This window comes from Atta colombica, unplaced genomic scaffold, assembly GCF_001594045.1.
Source record: "Atta colombica isolate Treedump-2 unplaced genomic scaffold, Acol1.0 scaffold9, whole genome shotgun sequence".
NCBI lineage: Eukaryota > Metazoa > Arthropoda > Insecta > Hymenoptera > Formicidae > Atta > Atta colombica.
In genome coordinates, this window is record NW_017259583.1 from 2,016,631 (window position 1) to 2,041,346 (window position 24,716).

At 29.9% G+C, this 24,716-nt stretch overlaps 1 protein-coding gene and 1 pseudogene across 1 annotated transcript; both read left to right on the top strand.

Moving 5' to 3' along the window:
* Nucleotides 1-2,920, top strand: part of LOC108693395 — a 3,866-nt pseudogene extending 946 nt beyond the window's left edge.
* An 841-nt stretch (nucleotides 2,921-3,761) lies between these two features.
* Nucleotides 3,762-14,248, top strand: LOC108693392 (mitogen-activated protein kinase kinase kinase 15). The gene is made up of 23 exons (XM_018202294.1): nucleotides 3,762-3,903; nucleotides 4,475-4,695; nucleotides 4,950-5,144; nucleotides 6,571-6,743; nucleotides 6,892-7,060; nucleotides 7,152-7,451; nucleotides 7,538-7,791; nucleotides 7,926-8,085; nucleotides 8,319-8,672; nucleotides 8,758-9,019; nucleotides 9,090-9,227; nucleotides 9,328-9,494; nucleotides 9,595-9,690; nucleotides 9,783-9,922; nucleotides 9,999-10,154; nucleotides 10,623-10,718; nucleotides 11,711-11,823; nucleotides 12,050-12,219; nucleotides 12,290-12,554; nucleotides 12,995-13,322; nucleotides 13,669-13,810; nucleotides 13,912-13,988; nucleotides 14,083-14,248. The coding sequence occupies exons 1-23, from the start codon at nucleotides 3,867-3,869 to the stop codon at nucleotides 14,144-14,146; spliced, it is 4,077 nt and encodes a 1,358-aa protein (XP_018057783.1). The 5' UTR covers nucleotides 3,762-3,866; the 3' UTR covers nucleotides 14,147-14,248.
* The last annotated feature ends 10,468 nt before the right edge of the window (nucleotides 14,249-24,716 follow it).

Below are 24,716 nucleotides of genomic sequence, written 5' to 3' on the forward strand. Positions count from 1 at the left end.
CTTATAATAATATAAGCCAAAATAAATATATAAAGTTTTTCTCTCACTTTCTTGCTTTCTCTGTATATATACCTTCCAACAAGTGACACAATACAACACAGTAATCATCTCATCTTCGTTTAACATTAGCAAACAAGAATGTAATGATCCATTATGTCACACCGTATCTGTCGTCTGTTGGAAGGCACTCTATTTCTCGGTCTCACTATGTCTCGTTTTCTCTCTCTCTCTCTCTCTCTCTCTCTCTCTCTCTTTCTCTCTCTCTAGCGTCTCTCTCCTTAATCTTTTGCTTTCCCATACATATATACACATATCCTGTATATATAGAAAAAGATAATGAGAGATCTGAAATTCAAATGATGAACGCTTTAATCATAAAATTTTAACACGGTTCGGATATTTAAATTCTAAATAGTTTGAAACAGATCCGCTTCATCGGATATTTCATCTCGGATCTATTTTATATAGGATACTCTCGGACAATTGTCAACCTTACTTTATAGGGATTCGCATAGAACTTTAAGAATTTTTTCGAAATTTCTTATCAACTTTTTAGTGCATTTTCTTATTTTTACCAACAGGAGAAAATACATGTATTAACAAATTCTGAAAAAATTCTGACAAAATTCTCAGAACTTTATGAGAAAAAAATAAATGATTTTTGTCTCTTGCAGTTTTTCTGTAAAATTGATAATATTTGAGTAAAAAATTATTTAAGACCAATATTTGGCCAATTTTTAGTAATATCTTGTTAACTATTGCGAAAATTGCAAAATGGTAGAGGACTTTTCGACTCAGTTTAGTCCGCTCTACACAAAAACAATCGGCAAAAACTTTGGGGATACCCTGTATATACGCCTATAGCGTACATATACTTCTCTGCCAGGCAAACGGCGTAGTACGCATTATCGCCGCGGAATGGGCGTTTTCCGTGAGGAAAAAATGATGCGAATGCAAAAGGAATTCATCACTTGCTCTTTATTTTCTTTTTCTTGCTTTTTATCATTTTTTACATCTTATCTTTTTGCTTCTTATCCAGTTTTTTTATTATTCTATGTCGCTCGATAAAAGTTAATGAACTTCGAAAGAAGTAAGAAATATAATTGTCGATAAAACGGTTGCAAAGGAGAAAAAAATAAAAGATGTAAAAAGCAAGAAATAGAAAACAAAAAGCACGTTGTAGAATAGGCTTTAGCTTGTTCAAAATGTGCTCATGGAGCTTCTGAAAGTGCTTTTTTTAAATAGAATTATTCAGTTAGTTTAATTAGTAAAATGGAAAATTTTCATTAAAACAGTGCTTACAATTGATAAAATCAATTTTATAAAATATGTAAATTATATCGAAAACTTCTTTTGCTTTGTTAATCTGGAGACACTGATAGTCTCGGCGCTAAGCATGATAGCGCGAGACATGACGTGTGTTAATAAATAACCATATATCTATTCAAAAATAAATATACAAAAACAAAATAAGCTATAGTTGCAACTATCAAATTAATAACATATAAAAATGGTTAAATTATTAAAATATGATTAAATTATTAAAATATGATTAAATTAAAATAAAAATGATTGATTCTTCTACGTGAGATATTTATGTATATACATTTAAAAAATTAACAATTAAATTGCAAACATATATCTTTATAATATACATACAATACGTAAATGCATATGACATATATGTGTCGAAAGTTGAAAAACACAATTTATCAATTGTGATAAAAATTTTTTCAGATCAAAATAACATATTCTAGAAACGTTTTATAGTACAATGATAATTAGAAATGTCTTGAGCTAATTATGTGGATTTAATGTTTGGAATCAATCTGATCAAATTAGGATATCCTAAGGAAATATTGGATTGTCCGGAAAGTTCGTGCTGACTAACCTATATAATTTAATAAATGTATACTAAAATTTAAATCTTCTGCGTTCAATTTTCCTTCAACATCAGCACGAACTTTCCGGACAAGCCAATACATTGCTTGTGGAGCATTTTTTGATTTTAAGTCTTCCAAGGCTAATGTTCAAAATTATTACAGCTAATTAAAGTATTAATTAAGGAGGAAGATTAATGTTTAAACAATCGTATTTCTCTTGGCTATGCAAAATTATAATTGACGAGGCCAAATAAATATATAATTAATTTGTAAATCACTACCACGGTTTTTATATTTTAAATTAAATAAAAATATCTCCCAATTTTTTCTGGCTAATATAATATTCGGCGGCAGATAGAATTTAATGGTACGTAGTGTATTTCTGAAATGAGATTGAAAATGTATCATTCTTCTTCCAAAGTTTCCAAAGAAAAAATTGTTTTCAGAATTTGTTCAATATTGTTTAATATCGTATTTTCTCACGTTGGTAAAAATAAGAAAATGCAGTACTAAAAAATTGATAAAAAATTCTGAAAAAATTTTTAGAGTTCTATGAGAAGAAAATAAAAATAAATTTTTATCTCTTGCAGTTTTTCTGTAAAGTTTATGGTATTTGAGTGAAAAATTATTCAAGACCAATATTTGGCAATTTTTAGTAATTAATATCTTGTCAACTATTGCAAAAATTGCAAAATAGGGGACTTTCGACTCAGTTTAGTCCGCTCTATCTACACGAAGCGATTGGCAAAAATTTTCGGGACATCCTGTATAATAATTGAGCTGATGACAGTATGGATTTATAATAATTTATCGCTTGCAGCATATTTAACGTCTTTCGATTACGCATATGCCAAGGACTTTCGATTGACCCGAATAATTGTGTTAATAAGACGATCGACGATGGAATACTAAGAATCTGGCACGTGCCGCGGTCTTTTACACGTGCGATATATAATTATAACGGACATTATACATATTATCAGAATGTATAATTAATTAAACTACAAATATTATAACTGATACATACAGAACGTGGTTACAACGCAAGTATTTTATTTAGCATATAGTTTAAATTACGTATGTACCAAATAGAATTTTAAAAATAAAAGCGCATTATGAATAAAAGCAAGTATGTACGTTCTAAATATAAGCCTATATTATGTTATATACATATATATGTTATATACATATATGATTTATATTAATATTCTCGTCAAGGTGAAGCGACGCTCTATCGCATCCGCTTCTCTCGTATCCGAATGATTTATATTGTACAGACACGCTTTCTAGAACGTTTGAGTTTCGTACGGCCGGAATGATTCGCGCTATCTTGAGAACGTCTATTTTTATACCGGCGGAGCGGCTCTGATCTCGCCGCCATCTGTGAAGCGACATGAAACGTTTCTTCGTGGAACGAAGAACTTGGCTACGCGAGCACCTTCTCGACTTCGGACCCTTGGATGTACGTGCTCCAGAAGAAGTGGATGTTACGGTTCCTACGATGCGCGTGACGAGAATTATCTTTTGCTGTGTCCGTTTATTACATCGTGCGGATTAATCCCGGGTTCTGATTGAGTTCCACGGAGAGCCAGACTAGTATATTTATCGCTGCTAGTGAATGCACGGTATTCTTGTTGCGTATCCTCCCTGGAGCACTTCGCAGCTTCACTTCCCCGCGCTGGTCCTGTCGTGAGACAGGGAGCAATGAATTGTTCGAAAAGTGATGTTCGTCGCATGTTCAATCTCGAGCTAATCTTCGGCATGAGAGATTGGTGTCCCACGAGGAAATGACATTACGCACTTGTTTTTATATACGTGCAGGTGAATCGATTACGAGCGTTTTCGGTGGCATGTCAGTTAGAACGTAGCGCTTGACGTTCTGTTTTATGAACAGATACACATTAATAAGCAACTTGGTCTTTCTCTACAAGAGAGGAGTACAAGGGGAACATCAATCGTGTATCAAGTGGAGTACAAAACAATATGCCTTCTGTTTGTGGTGATATGATCGATACGGCTGGTAAATCATACATTTCTATAAGATCCGATTGCATCAACATTATTTTGACTTTAAGCGAAGTTTAAAATCTCTCTTTCTTTTTTTTAAGTCGATAGACAGAAAGGGAAAAAGTTTAAGCCACGCTTAAAATTAAAGTAACGTTGGTGTAATCAGACCTAAGTTTGTTATTTTTTGAAGAATGTTCTGAAATGAGTTCTGAACTGTGTTATTTTTTAAAGAATGTTCTGAACCCTGATACAATAAGTTGGAGTGGAATAAATATAGGAGAATATTCATAAGTCTATTTTTATTTTAAGACTGTTTCAAATAATGTCTTAAGATGCTAATATGACTGTAATTAGCTTATGACTGTATTATCTTAAGACTGTATTTAAAACTCCCTTGAATATAAGAATAAACTATAAATATCAATTATTTCATTCTAATTTATTGCATCAGTGTCCCAGTGTACAACTCAGAATATTCTTTGAAAAAGAATAGTCTTTATGAACACTGTTGTTGTACCATGCTTATACTTTTTCTCAATATAGTAGCTGTGTAAATACTTTCATATAAGAATAATCTTGTACAGCTGCCTCGCAATCAAGCGTCATGGAAGGCATCTCCAGTACGGATAGTGTGGGAACACAGAGTGACATATCGGGGCACACAACAGTACCAGGGAGGCCCAGAATGGACGTGGCCTGCGTCTTGGATTTGCAGCAATCGGAACATCTTGTTCAACGAAAGAAAGCACTAGATGAAGTTAGACAGGCTTGCAATTTGGTCAATGCCAATATACATCATATACAGGTATAGTTTTTGCATGAATTGGCTGTTTAAATAACAGCAGGATAGCAAAATATGCATTTTCAATGAGACTCTGAACAAAGATGTGAAAAAATTAAATTATTGCAACACATCAATCTTATCAGTTTCAAAACAAGCTTTTTATATCAAAAGTCAAATGCTAGATAATCTTAAGAATATTTTTTTATATATTTATAAGCTAAAAATAGCTGAAGATACAAGACTTTGGTCTCTATTTGATTTTTCATTTTTTATAGTTTGAAAAACTTGATTTTGGCGAAACTAATGTGCTGGACACATTTTATAATGCTGATGTGGCAGTTGTGGATTTAAGTATACAATTGCAACAATCTGCGCTGTTTTATCATCTCGGTGTCAGGGAAAGTTTTGGAATGAAGGAAAACATTTTGCTATATAATGACATAGATACAGAAGCTACAATTAGACTCAAGGTATGTATATACTTTGTACAGCACATATGTATTTTTCATTGCTTTTAGGATGTGAATGCGAATAAGTCTCGTACATTCATTGCAAAAAACTATACATAATAATAATAGTAGTAATAGTAGTAATAGTAGTAGTAGTAATAGTAGTAGTAGCAGCAGCAGCAGCAGCAACAGCAGCAGCAGCAGCAGCAGCAGCAGCAGCAGCAGCAGTAGCAGCAGCAGCAGCAGCAGCAGCAGCAGCAGCAGCAGCAGTAGTAGTAGCAGTAAAACACAGTGACCTTGACCGTTTGTTAGATCTAGGATGCACTTCATAGCTATGATCTCAATTAATGCTCTCATAAATAGATTGTTCGGGGCGCAAGAGACCCACACTGTATGCACTGTATGCACAGCATATCAAACAGTTCCACTATTCCTGCATTCTTGATATTAAGAAGATATTCATCTAGTATAGAAAGAATTATTATAATATGTAAATGATTTTATTTTAATAACTGTTTCCGTATTTAAAATTATACCGTATAAAATTATACCATATTTAATTTATATAAAAAGATTAAAGAAAGTGCAAAATATTAAAAAAAGATTAACTTTTATGATGCATTTCACTTGCTATTACGCATTTCTCACGAGTAGTTTAATCTTGTTGTAGGCACTTTAACAGTTAACTTTAACAGTGAATTTTTTATAATCACTTTTTATTAACATAATTATTTTTTATTTGTTGATATAATTTTCTGCGAGATTTGTTATTTCGAGAATTTCGAAAAGACTTGATATTTTTACTGTGGTCGGCAATTAGAAACGTGTTGTACGCGGAACGGTATTCGACGTCAGACTGCCGCGGGTTAAATATGATCCATCAAATGAAATGATGTCTCTGCCTGTTGGGCAAGCACCAAATATGTAATTCCGCTTAATATGGAGTAGAAAAACGTGAGCTCATATTCTCAATATAGCAGTTACTCAATGTAATACTGGCATAGCTGATTGTGTGCAACTGTGTATGTTCTTTATGATTTATTACTGATTTGTTATACGTACGTTTCATTTTATTGCACCTGGATTGTTAATTTTACTCGAAATTATCATATTGAACAATTTATAACGATTTATAAGAGAACTCGAGAAGGAATTTAAAATGCATATGTTAAAATTAATGAAAAATATATGAATAATTATGAAATAACAGATTATGAATAATCAAATATTAAGTTCAATTTGTTATTTAAGCATAGATTATTGATAACGTAATATATAAAATATGTATACATAAAATAATAGAAATGCAAATAATTTATTTCATGTAATTTTTTAAATCGTAATTATTATTTTTCTGGTAGCGTTTATATAAAATTAATATTTTTTTAATTATAACGATATGCACTTATTTTTATGAATTTACATAGAAATATGTTTTTTTTTACAGTTATCCTGTGGCAGTTACACATTTGTTTCGTATCGCGTTGTGGAATCGTGTGGATCATGTGTGGCTACTAATCCAGCAACCAGCAGAATCACAGGCGAAGAAACAATAGATCCTAAACAGCATCTCACTCTGAAACTCAAGAAATTGTTTCAGGATGTAGAAATACAATCCAAGTAAGCATATACGAAAATTTTTCGCAAGCAGAAACTTTATTTATATTAGAAATGTTTAATCATTACCTTTACAAAGTACGGAAAACAGATTATATAATTTTTAATATATATATATATATATGAAAAATGCTTTTATTAAAATTTCCAGAGCACATATGAAGGAGAAATTTTTGGCAGATCTACGAAAGGCGCGTGAAACATATTCTGGAGAAGAACTTTCCAGAGCACTGAATAACATGCGCAAACGTTTAGATGATCCAAATGTTCTATCAGGAGAGGTCGTTTTAAATGTTCTCATTTCATTCCGGGAAATACAGGTCAAATAATGATAGATTAATATTACTTTCCGATGAAAATTGTACTGTTATGTAAAAATATACACATTTACATTTATTTTAATATCATTAGGATTATGATGCAATGGTACAATTGGTTGACGATTTGAGAACTATACCAACTCATAAGAATTATATAAATACTCCAGCGATAAGGTATTTATATGCGTTTGCTTTAAATCGACGGAATAAAGAGGGTGATCGAGAAAGAGCACTAAAGGTTATCGAGAAAGCACTGGAAAAAAAGGAAAATCATGTTCCCGATATGTTATGTTTATGTGGAAGAATATATAAAGACAAATTTGTCGAAAGTAGACATACAGATCAGGAGAGTTTAAAAAATGCGATTCACTGGTATAGAAAAGGTTTTGAGGTATAGTATCTGTATACATCATTTCTCTTTTATTGGAATTATCTCAATAGTGTATGCATAATGTTTTGTTATTGTTATATTTGTAGGTTCAGCCTAATGAATATGCTGGTATAAATCTTGCTACTTTATTGGTCATAGCCGGAAACGAGTTTTCTAAAAGTGAGGAATTACAACACATAGGAATGGTATTAAATAACTTAATTGGCAAGAAAGGTAGTTTACCGAGCTTAAAAGATTATTGGGATGTAGCAACATTCTTTGAAATTAGTGTATTAGCGGAAGATTATTCAAAAGCTATACAAGCAGCTGAATGTATGTTTAAATTGAAGCCACCGAATTGGTAAGTATACGAGAAATAAAGTTTAGATGTTTATTTTATAAAATTTTTTAATATAATATGTTTAGAATGCAGAGCAAAATATATATTTCAGAACTTATTTTAATTAATTAATAATTAATTATTTTAATTTTTAGGTATCTGAAATCAACAATTGGCAACATATCACTGATAGATAGGTTCCGTAAAAAAAATGAGGAAGCTGAGATTGCACCGGAGGAACAAATATTTAGTTTCTGGATGGACTACTTTGTCGAAGCTACAAAGCCGGAGGTTGGCGATAGTATACGGTTTCCAGTAAGTTGATAAATGGAATCGTTCTACTGAGGATCCAGTTTCCAATTCGGGAGATTATGGCTTATAGTTATGTGTTACCAATCCAGCTTACTTCTGTACATTTTGGGTCAAAGTAAGAATAATATAAAACTGCTCTTAGTGCAGATTTATGGATTCACTCTTAAAAATCAACTTCCCACTTTAATAATTTTTCCAATAAAAACGCTTAATACATCAGAATATTTTTTTATCAGATTTTAGTGTTGGAACCAACAAAAATTTTAATGCCGAGTTATGTAAACGTGAATCTCGGCGCGGAGGAGAAGTCTATACAAATATGGAATTTATGTCTGGATAATATGAGAAACAATTGCAAACAAGTTCACGATTGGTTGTTTACTGCAAATATGATACGTAGCGTAAGCTTGTATAAAAGGGATGAAAGATGTCTTTTTCTGTACGTTCATCAAAATTCGGATGATTTTCAAATGTATCTACCATCAGTACAATGTAGGCAAAGATTTTACGACTTGATCTTAGAAATGACTAGAGATCAAGAAGGCATGGTTACAGATTTGGATGCTTACATGACTGATGATCGCATGAAGGTTTCTATCCATTTTTAATATCACTTATAGTAGTGTACATGCACGTTTTATATATAATTTTTAATTGTTTGCTGTGTTTTTTCAGTTCGAGTATGAATTGGATGATCAAAACAAGCGCATAATTCTCGGTAAAGGTACATACGGCGTGGTGTACGCAGCGCGTGATTTAAATACGCAAGTCAGGATTGCAGTGAAAGAAATTCGTGAAAGAAATTTGGGTGATGTACAACCTCTTCATGAAGAAATTAAATTACATAGTCAATTGAGGCACAGAAATATTGTTCAATATTTGGGCTCTGTAAGCGAGGATGGATATTTTAAAATCTTTATGGAGCAAGTTCCTGGAGGTAAAAAAGAAGAAAAGTATAACATCAAAAAAATGGCACTTATAAATATTCATAATTGTCACAATTTCAGGAAGTTTATCAGCTTTGCTAAGATCGAAGTGGGGCCCTTTGAAAGAAAACGAATCAACTATTTCATATTATACTAAACAGATGTTGGAGGGTCTTAAATATCTCCATGACCAAAAAATAGTTCATAGAGATATAAAAGGTATATAATTTGTAGAGTAAATAAATTTTACGCTTATTTGTTCAAGTAGTTTTATCTTTATAATTATTTTCACACAAGTAAATTTAAATATATAATTTAGGTGATAATGTGTTGGTAAATACATACAGTGGAGTAGTAAAAATTTCTGATTTCGGTATGTCCAAACGTTTGGCTGGCTTATGCCCGAGTACAGAAACATTTACTGGAACATTACAGTATATGGCACCAGAAGTTATTGACAAAGGTCAACGTGGTTATGGTGCGCCTGTAAGTTTATGTTTAATTAAATGTTTTGTTTTGAGAATGTTCGTAGGATAAAGACATGTTTGTATCATATATAATAATAATTATTCAAATTTTTCTTTAGGCGGATATTTGGTCTTTAGGTTGCACGATAGTTGAGATGGCCACCGGAAAACCTCCGTTCATTGAGCTAGGTTCTCCACAAGCAGCTGTTTTTAAAGTAAATTGAGAATATTAAATTATTAACATTTTAAATATTGAAAATTATTAACTTATTTAAAGTCTGATGTATATATGTTTGTTTGCACACAGGTGGGATATTACAAAATACATCCTGAGATTCCATCAGAGTTATCTGAAAGAGCAAAAAGTTTTATATTACGTTGTTTTGAGCCGAATCCTGATATAAGAGCAACCGCGGCAGAATTGTTGGAGGATCCATTTCTTAATGAGTATATAAATAAGCATAGTACTGTAGAGTTTTATAATTTTTTTACAATCGTATAGTAAAATGCTTATTTATTATAGGAAAAAGAAAAGTAACAGATTAGTCGCACCACCAGATTTTAGTAGAAGCATATCAGTTCCTGCAGACAGAATGGAACGTTTGGGGAAATGCGATAAAACAAATAATAATCACATTGTCTCTGCCACACCTATGCAGATGTCTCAATCCGATGATAGGTATTATAAAATGTTTTACTTTTATTATAATGTACTATGTGTAAGTATTTTTGTAATTTGTGACATCTCGCCTTTGTTTTATTATGTTGTACTTTTATTTTATTTATTTTATTTATATCAAGTAATTTTTGTTGCTAATTTTTTATGTCGCTTGGTAATTGTTAGATTGACATTGAAACGTTCGGAAATGCCATTTACGAAACTTGATTATTTTTATATAGTATTACTAAGGAATAACAAATTTAAATTGTGTGCTATATATTGTTATGCTATATATTGTAACGTAAAAATTATGTGAATTTTTACTTTATTTCCAAATTTTTAATATCCACATCATATTTTTTAATGAATATATTAAAAGTATTTTATCGAAATTGCATTCTACATATAAAGAATATGATACAAGAATATAATATTCCTTTATGTGAATGCACGTAGCAAATTGTAATTATAAAATGTTAAATTTAGTGGAGGGTTAACGAAGTCTAGCCCATTGAGGGAACGCAGCCCAGCTCACCTATTATCCCCCATCAGCATGCCTACTGCAACCCTCTCTTTTAACAGGTATGGTTCTAACTTCGTAAATTGTTTATATGCAAGCAAAGTATATAACTAAAAGACTATTTTGTTTTGTTACTTATTCGTAAACATTAATTATATAGCTTTTTTTATATGATCATTTATATGAATATTAAATGTACAAAATGTTTAATCAGTGTCTTCGAACTGCTTATGTCTTATATAATAAACATCCGTAGTTATGAAGTCATCACTTTTTGCACATTACATTAAATGTTTATACGTTCATATAATAATAGTATATAATGTCTCAATATATAACCCAGCTTTGTGTAAGTTGTATTAATTTCAAATTTCCTTTATCTTTTATGTAAGCAATAATATTAGATATAACATTATTATTAGATACTTTAAAATATTATTCGAAATAAAATAATATAATAACATTTTTCGTTTTGGGGTCTGGATTTATCTTCTTAAGTATATACTATTGACATAAACACATATTAACATATAAGCTTTGCTAAGTGAATACTATAGTTTATGTGAATACAATTTAGTAGAACACAATTTAAATAAAGCAGCTTTTTAACATTTGACTTATCCTATAATCATAGCTTTTTCTACCTTTAAACAATAATAAATATATACCCTCAAAATAGATGAATCATTCGAATTATTTATATAAATTTTGTTGTATATATCATATTAAATATATAGAGATTGTGTATCTCTTTCTCTCTTTTGATATATTTTTTGTAATAATATTTCTGTATTATTTTCTTCTATATTATATGATGTAAAACTAATCGAATTTTTATTTTGTATAAATTATTAGATAATTAAATAATATCAGAATATTAAAATATTTAAAATATAAAATTATCACTTTTATAGTTATATGCAAAATGCGTTAATAATCCTTTGACACACAATATTAATAAAATTTTATCATTTTGTAGACAGTTTAAATGTTAATATAGATAGACAGATTTATAATATAAAACAATTAATATTATTTGTTTATATCTTACTAGTACAATAGGGAATACTCCATCGATAGAAACTAGTGAAACTGACACAGCTGGTGTCTCAATAACTAGAAGAAGTTCGTCTGGTGGCTTGTTATCACCAGAAGTTGAATTAGGAGGTAAATTTAATCTATCACTTCGTAGGATTGATACTTCATAGAATTTATTAGTATCGGAAATTATTTTTAAAAAGATATCAAAAAGAATTTATTCAGATCACAATATAAATAAATATTGTAATCGTGGACAGATGGATAGATGAAGAATTGCGAATTGTCCATTTGTTCAGGATTTATTATGATATGATATTATCATTTATATTTATGGAGAATTGGGGTAAAACAGGACAACCAGGACAAAAATCTGGAGAAGAACAAGAGGGTTTTTATCTGTTAAAGAAGGATAGTCAAAGACGTATGACATTAACAAGGGTTCTCAACCAGGATGAAGCAAAAATTTGCGAGGTGTGGATGAGAGGTATACATCAAGCGGAAGGACAAACTGTGTTGCAAATGGTATTTATATACTGAAGTATCATGTTGTGTTGCAAATAATTGCCGGTATATACTTAATTCTTTATTTTAGAGTCACTTAGTGTTGCTCATGCGTGGTTTGAGGGATTATATAGCAGAGCAAAATCAGGAAGTAATAGTAACCGCTATTCGAACGTTGAAAGAGGAATTGGATTTCGATTCGACCGCTATTAATCATCTACATTTGGCTATTTATTTATTTCAAACAGCAGCAAATGAGGTTCTCAGAATGCACAGTATAAAGCCACATTGGATGTTTGCTTTAGACAATTTAGTAAGAAATGCTGTTCAAGCTGCTATTACAGTTTTATCTCCCGGTAAGTATTATTTTCCTTAATAAAAATGAGAATAAATTGTCACATATTTGACAGACGTCATTGAGAACACTCACTCCTGTGAGTAAAAGAAAAAATGTTTCACTTAATTGGCCAAATTTTCATTTTGGCCATTATTTAGAATATGAACCAGATGTGTAACATATGTATGTATCTTAAGTGTAATACACATGAAGAGATTGAGTATATTATCATGTCAACTCTAAAAATATCTCGAGGGAAAGTCATCACTAATAATATGGAATCTTTTATGAACGTCGCGTTCAGTAAGAAGATTATCGCATTTTATTCGAGTTCATACATATCTGATTTAAACAGTTTTTATTGAAAATCAAAAAATTAGATATATCAGAAATGTAATAAAAAAATAGTATATAAGTCATTACATGGAATATGTTTTGTGTTACAATTTGTATACTTAGAATTGGGTGCCAACTTACTTGGACAAGAACGAGTACAACCTGGTGGTCAAGGTCCTGAGGAAGGATCAACATCTGGGGTATCAACGGTAAATTCTGTGAAATCTCAAAAAACCGCTGACTCTGTTGATAATAAGTATTGGAAAGAATATAGAGATCAAATGGGAGCATTAAAAATGGAAAATATGAAGCTACTTCAGGAATTGATAGAAAGTCAAAAATCATATCAAACGTTATTGCAACAAGCTCTCGAAGAGCAAAAAGTCCAAGTTAATACACTGACACATCTGTGTGAAAATATTAATAGAAGATCAATAAGACAGGAATCAGGGTACGAAAAATTATCATTTTATTTTTATGTTCCTGCATAATTATTTATTTATTACTCTAATTAAAATTATTATTTTAGTTATTGTTGCAAAATTATTATTTTATTGTTGTAAAATTATTACTTTATTTATTGCTGCCTTTTACGTGTTGCAATGTATAAAAAAATTTAATTAACATTGAGTGCATTCATTACATGACTGCTCAGTATCTGTTCTCTGAGCTCTTGTATCTGTTTGGCCTATATTTTTAGATCTTATCAGAATGTGCCAATTAGATGCAAGAGCTCACTGAGCGATTGTAGTACTGAATACATCCTTTATATAAAAGTATTTTTTAAATAATTATAGTTACAATTCTTGCATTTTTGGAAATATATCTCAACAATCCTTAATATCTACTATCGATACGCACAGTACGGTTTCACATCCGGATACAGCCCTTGTCGATTGGTTACAGAATCTTCAAATAGATGAAACATCAATCGATAGAGTAAGTATTCCACGGATATTTGAAATGAGAATGAGAATAAAAATAAATTACATGTTATTTATTTTACATGTAATTTATGAACTATTTTTTAATATTCTTAGATTCTATATGAGGAATATACACTGGAGGATATTTTGCGTCATGTTACACGGGAAGATCTCCGTAGACTAAACTTAAGGTAAAAATGCTTTCTTTTATTTAATAATAATAGCATATGTGTGTAGAGATAAACTTATCTCTATACATCTTATACATCTTATATATAATTTTAGGGGAGGAATTGAACTCAGGATATGGCAAGCCATATTGAGAAATCGGGAGAATAATGGAAATTAAAGTATAAAAATTACAATACAATTATATATTTTACTATTATTTTTAGTGATAAAGTGTCACTAATACCTGGAATTTAAAGCAGAGTAAATAATACTTGTTTAGGCTGCCATAAGATAAAAATGTAATGATTTAAATTTCAGTCGTGTATATGCTATATTATTAGACATTTATTAGACATCAATTCCCATAAAGAAAGAGAAAGTTTTCTCTATGAGACAATGTTATAATGATGTTACTGGTTTATTTCATAGTTCCTAATATAAATTGCTGTTACTCTTTACAGAGCAATTGTATAACAAATCCATGTACAATATAATGATTTATGTTAACAAGATGAATTTTGTCTTAGCATTTTTATCACAGATTTTAATTATTTTGCCAAAGTTGATATTAGAATTTGAGAAACCAGTATTTGTGCATGGAATGTATTCTTATACATTACATTTGCTTATTATAGAGAATTCTGTAGCTTTGATTTTTAAATTCGACATTTGAAAATCAGGTCAAATTAAAAAAAATCGATTTTTACATTAAAGTAGTTATATCTAAAAAAATAAAATAGTAACGAAAAAGAGATTATGAATATGAATTATCAGTAATATATTTGATATTATATTTTATTCTAAAATTTAATGATGTCTTCTATTATAACAGAAATAATAGATGCTTTCAATGGCTGATAATAAAACTGATACAATTAATATCCTATTTTTATAGGAGGTAGATAGATATATTCATTATTGAATAAATAAATCTAGAAGATCTCTGTCATTAGAAAATCTTGATTGGAAATGGTTTGTACTTTTAAAAAAATAATAATTTTATGTAATAATTATTATTATAAATGTAATAAGCAGTTACATAGTTTATCTAATGAATCTTCCCAATGTTTTCACGAATAGGGACACAATTATTTACGGTGCCTTATAGTGCCTAAAAATCGTTCCAGTACAAGAAAAGATATTTATTAATAGAATAAATATGTATCTACATGTAATGTTCATATCATTCATATGGAATAATATGAAATATTCGCTGTTGAAATCTCAGGTTCTCAAAAAGGAAATTTTTATTTGTACGAAATATATCAAAATATCAATTGAATATTTTTGTGTCGGTATTCGTTATGTAAATAGGCTTTTCGTAATTTTTACAAGAGTTTTACATTGATTCGTGAATTCAATTAATTTCAGATTTTGTTCAAGTTGATGTTCAAGTTTTGTAGATATGGATTTTTATATGATAGAAAAATTTAAATTTTTCTTTTCCATGCAATATTGTAAAAAGAGAAAATCGCTTGTGCTTTGTGCGATGCACAATATATTTTGTACAGTTAGATTTTTTAACATAATAGTCGAGTTACACAGGTATCTAATTTTAATAAATTCTCGAGAGAGATCGTTTTCTCGAAAATCCGATGCCTATTGTTTGAATTGTTTGAAAGCTATACTGTACAAGCTGGATTCAGCTTAATTATATACATATTAATGTTGTAATACATGATCTAATGACTGACCAAATTAATATTAATGCATTATTTTTGTGTAATATACTAATATATTAAAAATTGTAGAGCGATATTTTCTAATTTTAACTTTCATATTGATGCTTGTTTTCAAATATTCTGATTAAAATAGTTTTTCGCTCAATTATGTGAGCATTATTGAAATATAGTAAATGTTGCAATCAAGAGAAATAAATTTTGAAACAAGCATTACAATACTATATATTGTTAATTATATATATCATTTTCACTCACAAAATAGAATTAATTATAATTATTGCTCGCATGTGCGATCATTTGTAATAAAGGAATAAACATATATATTTAGATTATTTTATTATACCTTTAAATAAATATTCTTATAATTTCTTTGAATTGTGAAACATATTCAGTTTAGAAAATATTAATTTTCGGCAATGAAAAAAACGACTAAAACTTAAGTTATGAAGTATAATAAAATATACTATTAGATTTTCAAGTTCTCTCTTCTTTCCAGCTATAAAGGGTCAGAATATCTTGATATCAGATTGTAAGTAAATCAAATAATTCACAGTTCTTGTCAGAGGGGTATCGCTTTTTACTCAGTTTGTCAGCCAAGGTTTCTTTATTATGTCGATCGATATCTTAAGAAGTCAATTTTTATAGTCAGAGATAGCGTTTATCGTCACCTTTAACCTTTTACGTTAAACTGAAAAAATAATACTATTTTATCACTATTTTTAAATCGAATTATTTTTTATTTTGGCATTCGTAAGTTGGGAGATTAATGTTGAAAAGATTTTGAAGTCGAAAATACCTTTTATAAAAAATGACTTTTTTATACACAGAGATTAACATGTCTTGTGTAATAAAATAGATAGAAAAAGATATTTTTCGCAATAAATTTCTTAAAAATAACTGTTTACAAGATGCTAGCATCAATAATTTTAAATCATCAATTTGATAATATAAAATTTGTAATATATAACATTTGTAATTTTGACATAAAATTACATTTCAAAATTAAAATTAGCATATGGTTGAAAAGCACAGAGATGAAACGTACAAATTAAATGTATAATTACGTAACTTAAAAAAATTATTATTAAGCACAAGATTTCGCTAGATTATTGAAAATCAACATTTATTTACTCTATGTGTTATACATATTTATTCAAGTATAAAACTAGTACATTTTTAAGACACCATTTACTTTTATATAAAAAAGATAGTTTGTGTTACTTCATCGAAATATATTCTTCCATAATTAATTTTGATTTATCTAATTTTCGTTTAAATTTTTTACTTTATCATTTAATTATCTTGGAAAGAAGATAAATTCATATAATTACAGAGTTCTTTAAGTGCATAAATAAAATGATATAATTATAATACGCACATATTAAATATAAAAATGAAATGTTAATAATAGGATATCGTATCAGCGCTATTTTACAGCAAGCGAATTAATGATCATTCGTCTACAAAAGAATATAGCTCGAACGTTTTATTCCAAGAAGAAGGAAACGATGAACAGCTGTAGTCGACATTGCGAAAGTTTTCAATTTACCAGTATCCAACGATCGTTAAAACGCTGGTCAAAACCCTGGTCGTGAGACAAAAAATCTCTATCGGAGGTGTACGCATACAAAAAAAACGTCACCGCGTCTTCAGGTAAAAAATACCATTGCCTCGCCTTTGTTGTGTTTGCACTTCACGTGCGTGCAATCTACGGTCATGGCTACGTATGAAATATTCAAAGTGGCTCTAATGTTAACTGGTGACCACTCTTTGGTCTGCCACCTTTGTGTCGCTCACAAGGGGTGCATCTGCATGCAGATCGATTTTGCATCTAGGGAAACCGGCTTATCCGCTCTCTGGATAGAGAAAGAAAGATAATACCGTACGCACGCCCCATTCGTTTGGTATTCTAAAAAGCGAGCGTCTCTTCTCCTTGTCATTCAAAATTTCGCAAAAGCGATGACAAACGGAGAACGAAGATAGATTTTCATAGACGTTCAATCAGTTGAAAAGCGATTTTTTGCGACATGCTAAAATTATATTGTAATTATAATTTTCATAATTATAATATATGGATTATAATGGATATTATTATAATTATAATACTACGATATTATATGAATTGTAATTATGTATTGGGTTGTCCGGAAAGTTCATACCGATGATTGAAGGAAAATTGAAACGCAGAAAATTTAAATTTTAGTATACATTTATTAAATTATATAGGTTAGTCGGCACGAACTTTCCGGACAACCCAATATATCTTTGGGATTTAATTATTGAATTGTCTTCCCTGGTGAAAATTTTTCTCAGAATTTTTTATATAATTTTTTAAAATTTCTATATAATTTTTCAGAACTTCCCTATAATTTTATAACTTTCTCACATTTTTTTATACGAATTGGAACATTTCTCAGAAAAATCTTTTCTCAGAATTTTTCATATATGTTAATTATGAAATATCGTAAGATTTTTAAGATTTTTTGTAAGTATAATTTCTGATGAAAAAATCCAAAAAATTTAAAGATATTTTTTAAAAATTATGGGATGAAAAATTTCAGAATATTTCAGAATTCACTTGTATCAGAAGTTCTGAGAGAAGATGTAAACTTTCCGAATATTTCTGAGTATTTCTGAAAAATGTTCCAATTCGTATAAAAATTATGAGAAAAATTTTCACCAGGGTTTAATTTCAAGGATACATTTTTTCATTTAACCATCTCTTATGTTTTTCATTTAACCATCTCTTATGTTTTTTAATGATCTCATATTCCGATTGTATTGAGTCATTAAGAAGCTCAAGTTACTTTTTTACAAATACATACAAGATGTCTTTATGATGAATCGCGTTTCAAAATATCTCAGCGATTTGATTCAAAATTATGTTTTCTGGATATACAATATTAGCATCTTAAACCGTTGACGTAATTTTATGCGAGCTATAGAATATGGATGATATCATCATCGCTCCGTATTTTGTCGGCACACTAAAGATCGATCCTCGATTTTTTATGCGAGTATACAAATATATCTCGTAAATTACAACTGCGTATGGAATCGATTCTTTCGTTTGACTTTTTATGCTCATCTGGTATAATTCGACCGGAGTCATCGAGATAATTAAATGACCCTGCGAAAGGATCTGGCGAAATGCGATTATGTAAATGTTATCGAAGCAACCTCTCAACGTTTGCACAATCGGCTCTGATAATATTCATTCTTTTTTCTTGTTTAGAATTAATGTGAAGTTGTTTCGTCACCTCCGTTATCAATTCTCTAATATCTATTGGATAAAATCATCCTATTAACTGGACGCCGGGGAGATCAGAATGTAAAAAGAACTGTTATTTTTCTTTTATCGGCCCGCTGTGTGAGTGACGCATTTTTTATCGCTGAATATTTTCTCGCGTTATCTATCGAGCTCCAGCAGCCGGCGGCTGTTATTACAGCAGCTTCTAACGTTGCCCCATCGTCATTAGGAATTCCATAACAGGCGGTTGTGGTGAAAAGAGCATTATGGAAAAACGTATTGATGATCGATCCTATCTTCATTCGAATGAGGCGTAGCGATAAATTGTTATTTAATTAAAGGCAAACTCAGAAAAATTATATTTATTAAGAATAAAATTGTAATAAAAACAAAAATCCGCGGAAATACACGGAATTTTTTGAAACATTTAATAGTTGACCTGAAAATATGATAGTGTGGTACAATACAATATTTTAAAGACTTTTATTTATAAATTTCAGTAAAATTGATCAAACTTATTTTATACCTTATTGTAGTTTTATTAATGAATGAGAGAGATTTACATTTAAATTCTTCGAAATATAATGTTGTCCCATGATTATCATATTTTCAGGGTAAATTCTAAAAACAAATTCTCTCCGTGTATTTTTCTACTCAACATTGACGTTGCGTACATTGATTTTGCGATACTTATTTCGCTAAGGAGAAGATATATTTGTTTTCTTCAAGAAAACATCGTGTCTCGTTATATCTTCTTTTCTCTAAAATTATTAAATCTCCTGTGCTGTGTGGAGTTTAATTGAAATGCTTAAGGGAAAGTTTTCTGTTGTAACGAGATAATCGGATGGTCGAGTATGGGGATGGCGAACTGGAGCACCCTTTTCCGGGCGGGAGACGGGGATGGTGCAAAATGTACAATGTTTCACGGTTAAATGGTTCGATTGTGCTTTCGGGAAAGGGACGCAATGTTCGCCTCGGTGAATTATTAAATCCACCCCATTGATTTATATTTTCTTACTTTCCGTCTTCTCGTTCGATCTTACGAGGCGGAGATCTGCGGGAAAGATCTGATTGCGAGACACCCTTTGATTTGATTACTTGCTCCGCGGAGTATGACTGAAATCTTGCGCTCTCTTTCTCGATGCGGATTTATGTATTTAGTTTTGCCTGCAAAATTGAATATAAAGCCGCCACGATGGCATGATTCCCGACTGTGCACTTTTAAAAGCACACACATGCAGACACTAGTCATAAGATACCATTTTATACATCACGTCGAACTTAATATTATATTTTGTAATGTATACATATATTGTTGCGAAATAATGTTCGCACAATACAATGATTGAATAAATAAAACGGTAAAATATATAATAAAAAAAAGAAGGTTTTATTTATGTTTACATATTGTTGTTAAAGCGATCTAAATGTTTGCCTGATCGAAAGAAACTAAAGTATTTTTGATGAAACAAAAAAGGGTTGCTTTCCGATGGAGTTGAGAAACCCAGCCTTTCATCATTCTCTCTCTTCCTCTTCCCTTTTTCCTGTATTTTCCTTCATATCTTACTCTCTTTTTTTTTGTTTCTCTTTGTTTTATGTTCTCAGTATTTGTCCTTTCATCTTGTTTTTTCTTCCTCCTTCCCTGTATTGTCTCTTTACCTTTTAATTAACTAATTGTGCCTATGTAGTAGGCTAAAGAGGGTGTCCAACTCTGAAGATTTTCACAAGCGATCGAATAATCTATCTTTCCGTGGTAGGTTGAATAACATTATCGACTCAGTTCTGGCAATGAGATTGCTAAAAGATCTCGTCTGCTAAATCCTTTGAATTCGATAGATTATTTAATGTAATTAATCTATTTATGAGCAGATCTTGAAGGTTATAAAATACTCCTCAGATTATTAAACTTGCATGCACTAAGATTATAATATAAATTATAAAAATTAATATTTTATATTATAAATACTTATAATATACATTATAAAAATAATAAATTGCAATAAATTATTGTAAATATTGTCTATTGCAAAAAAATAATTATCATATCTATAATGTTTAGAAAATAATGCCTATAAAAATCTATTTGAAATTTAGGAAACATATTTATTATTTTCCATAATATTGTAGCTATTTTTGTTACGTATTTTAAAGTTTGGAGAAAAAGTTACGATTGCTTGCGCCACTGTCTTAGATAAACTCCAAACTTTAAATCCCGTTTCCTCGAAACGATATTTTTCTACCGAAGTGCGGCTAAGATAAATCACCAACGGAAACTCGGAAAAGATTACCATTTGGACAGAATAATGAAAACTCCATTTTCTATTGTTCCTAAATCGCACATATTAATGAGAAAAATAATAAAGTAAGATTATTTTCTTTGTAAATAAAAACGTGATTATATAAATATAATATAATTTCTGTTTTTTGTTGTCGCAATTTTCTAAAATTTCTGTTGGAATTATTACGCCTTTAAAAATGTATTTGTAATAATAAATCCAGATTATATTTAAGATTGCTTAAAAATTGTAAATTATTCTTTTCAGAATTTACGCCAGAAGCTTTTAACGTGACGAGACGGCGAGTCAAAAACTTATAAACGTCCCCAAAGGATTAATGCCGAGAACAATGAAGACTGACTCTCTGTCTCTCCGCTTTCATAAAGTGACACCTCGTCCTTCCGAACTAATTACTTTCGGCTTAAAATCCTTAATTTGTTGCTGAAAGGCCGTTGTCAGAAAAGACCATCTCTCCACGATGAAGTCTTTCTTTGTCCACTGTGCGCAGTAAATGTTGCTCAAGACGATAATTGGTTTCCGGATCCATTAGGAACCGCAAGCAAAAAAAGCATAGGTATAAAAGAATTAGAGGGTTTAAAAATCTAGATAGTAAATAGTATATTATGCTGTAGTATTTCATCAAGACAAGATTTCTCGTCTTAAAGAGCATTTCTTGTTTTATCTTGATTTTCGAGATAAAAAAATTTTGTTTTTCTTGTCTTGATCATTTCTTGATATTGTATTTCTTATCTTGGATTCAAGAATCTTGAATTTCTTGAAATTTCTTGATTTTTTTTTTTCAAGCAGAATCCTTGTAGCTCTTTGACTTCGTCACGTCGTAAGAGATAATAAGAAAACATAGGTACAAATTGAATGTCTAGTCATAATATAGTATTAATATAGTAGTTTACTATATTTAAATTCATGGTTTAAAAGTGTGCCTATAATGTCTATTATGCACAAATCTATTAATAAAGATTTAAAATATTTCTCAAATTATCATTTTTAATATTATGAGGTTACTGCTAAATGTAACTTTATTTCAGATTATTAAAATCCTAAGATTATTAGATATAATAATAATTATTATTACTATATTTTAATCATTCCTGATACTATTAATCCATTTAATTGATGACTATTAGTAGAAGTACGCAAATGTTTATACATAATATACTTTTGCAAGTAATCTCGCAATATTAATTTTATATATATTCCTTTACATAAATGTAAAGGTTAATATCTGGTACAACAAGAATGTATCGATGAATATAATTTAATTTGGTTAGATTAGGGACTTCACTTTTTTAATAATCAATTTACATTCTGTTCATATGCTATTTTGCTATTTAGTGAAAATGTATGAATATACATTTCTATATTATATAATCTATTATAAATAAATACAATTGAAAATGTTGAAACCTAACTTATTCAAAACTTTTCAAATAAAAAATAAAATAATAAAATATTAAAATAATAAAGTATTAAATAAAAACTGTCACAGAAATTCAAGAAATTTCAAGAAATTTCTTGATTTATTGTCAAGAAATCTTGGCTTTGATAACAATTTCTTGTCTTGTCATGAAATCAGTTTCTAATTTCTTGTTTTGATCTGGTTTTGATTCAAGACAAAACCAAGACATGATTTCTTGAATTTCTTAATGAAACTATTACGCTGTATGTTTTGTTGAAGTATTTAAAAATTTAATCAGACATGAGAGAGAAAGAGAGAGAGAGAGAGAGAGAGAGAGAGAGAGAGAGAGAGAGAGAGAGAGAAAGAAGAGATCTGTGAAAATAAATTTTATTTGAAACGTGTTCGGTTTGTCTAATATTAATATGGAAAGAACGATTCAAAATAATTATGAAGGACGCTCAAATTTGGACTCTGGTTGATAGAATATTAAAATTTCTCGCTCATACTTTAGCTTTTTTACGTAAATATTGTAATAGTTCAACAAAATTATTTTCAAATCTGTGTTCAGTTAAATTTTTAGACAATATTTCAGCAAAATCGTTCTTTCCATGTATTATTAGACAAACCGAACACGTTCAAATAAATTAAAAGTCAAGTTTATTGCTAATAAAATTTTGATGGAAGAAAACATATTTTTTTTCACCACGAGTAAAATATAATTATCTGATAGAGTGGTCTAACGTTATTTTCTAGCATTTTGATATAAGGCTGCAATATCAATATCTTTTGAGAAAACGGAGAAAAAATCAGAAACAATTGATTCTGCATTAGATAAAACTCCGATTAATAATTAGTCGATTTTTATACAAGTTAGTTGATTCCTAGGTTGAATTTCTCGATTATCTTTTTAGTAAGAAGACTTCATCACCGCTTCGACAGCCACTTTACTGTGCTAAATAATTTGACCGCGCTATAAATATAAGGTAGAGGAGCAGCATTCAACTGCGGCTGACATGAATCTTGATAAAATTCTTCGGTATCTCTGACAGTCTGGAAATTAACTTCGCGCTCGGTGACTTCTGGCGCGTCGCGAAGAAGGAACTTAGGTCTGATATTGAATTGTTTCTGCACCCTTTCCCGGGCCTCCGGTAATACCGGGGGTTACGAGGCAACAGATGTATCTGATACATATTCATATCCGGACGAGGCTGCTACGTTATTGTTACTGTTATTATTATACAGGCGCGCACAGAACTCGCAGCTATTTTAAAGAAGAGAACGCAACACAATGAACTCGTTTTGGGCGCCGCTTTTGAAAAAATGCACGCTAATCTTCTCGATTTTTATTTTTCTCATCGTTACGATTTTTAATGCGCTCATCGTATAGTTGCGCTGACGTAGTCGCTTCATAATAAAAGCTCGTGTGAAAGTGCACGATGAAACAGCGAAGTTATCTCTCTTTTTCTCTCTTCTTTGTTGGCTTTATGCTGGCGATAAATTTTTATTTTTATCGCCGTTGCAATTTCAACGTAGTTTCATCGTTCCTGTTATCATGGTGTTGATATAACCGCGCATGAAAAGAAAATAAAACATTTTTTTTTAACATAAGAAGAATAAACCAACATATTTGCAAAATGTAATTAAATTTCGCATCATACTGAACGATATTTTCACAGTTTTTTTATTTAAATAACTATTATTTAACTTATAATATGTAAAATGTATGTACTTATTTGAGAGGTATGATCTTTAAAATTGACAAATTTAAATACTATTTAAAATATTTCTTTTATTATTGTACTCTCATTCACAGAAATTAAGATATTACTACTTAATTGAATAATGGCGATAATAAAATTAAAAAATTACAAACAGATTAATATTCTAATCAAATTTATAATTTAATTAATTATTGTAACCAAATTTTCATTAGACAGAACAATACAATTTTGTTATCCTAAGCAAAATTTGATTAGAAAACTTGAATTAGAACAACATAAATTTAGTTATTCTAAATTTTGATTAGAACATCTAATTTATGTTGGTCTGATCAAAATTTTAATTAGAACAATACAAATTTCAAATAAAAGAGTAGGACAGTTAATTATATCAACCAAATTTAT

Bases quoted from the DNA above. Each gene is read 5' to 3' on its own strand.
- LOC108693392 (XM_018202294.1), top strand. From the start codon at position 3,867: ATGCCTTCTGTTTGTGGTGATATGATCGATACGGCTG. The intron at 10,155-10,622 runs GTATTATAAAAT...TGTTAAATTTAG, and splicing joins ATGTCTCAATCCGATGATAG to TGGAGGGTTAACGAAGTCTA. The intron at 12,555-12,994 runs GTAAGTATTATT...TTGTATACTTAG, and splicing joins TATTACAGTTTTATCTCCCG to AATTGGGTGCCAACTTACTT.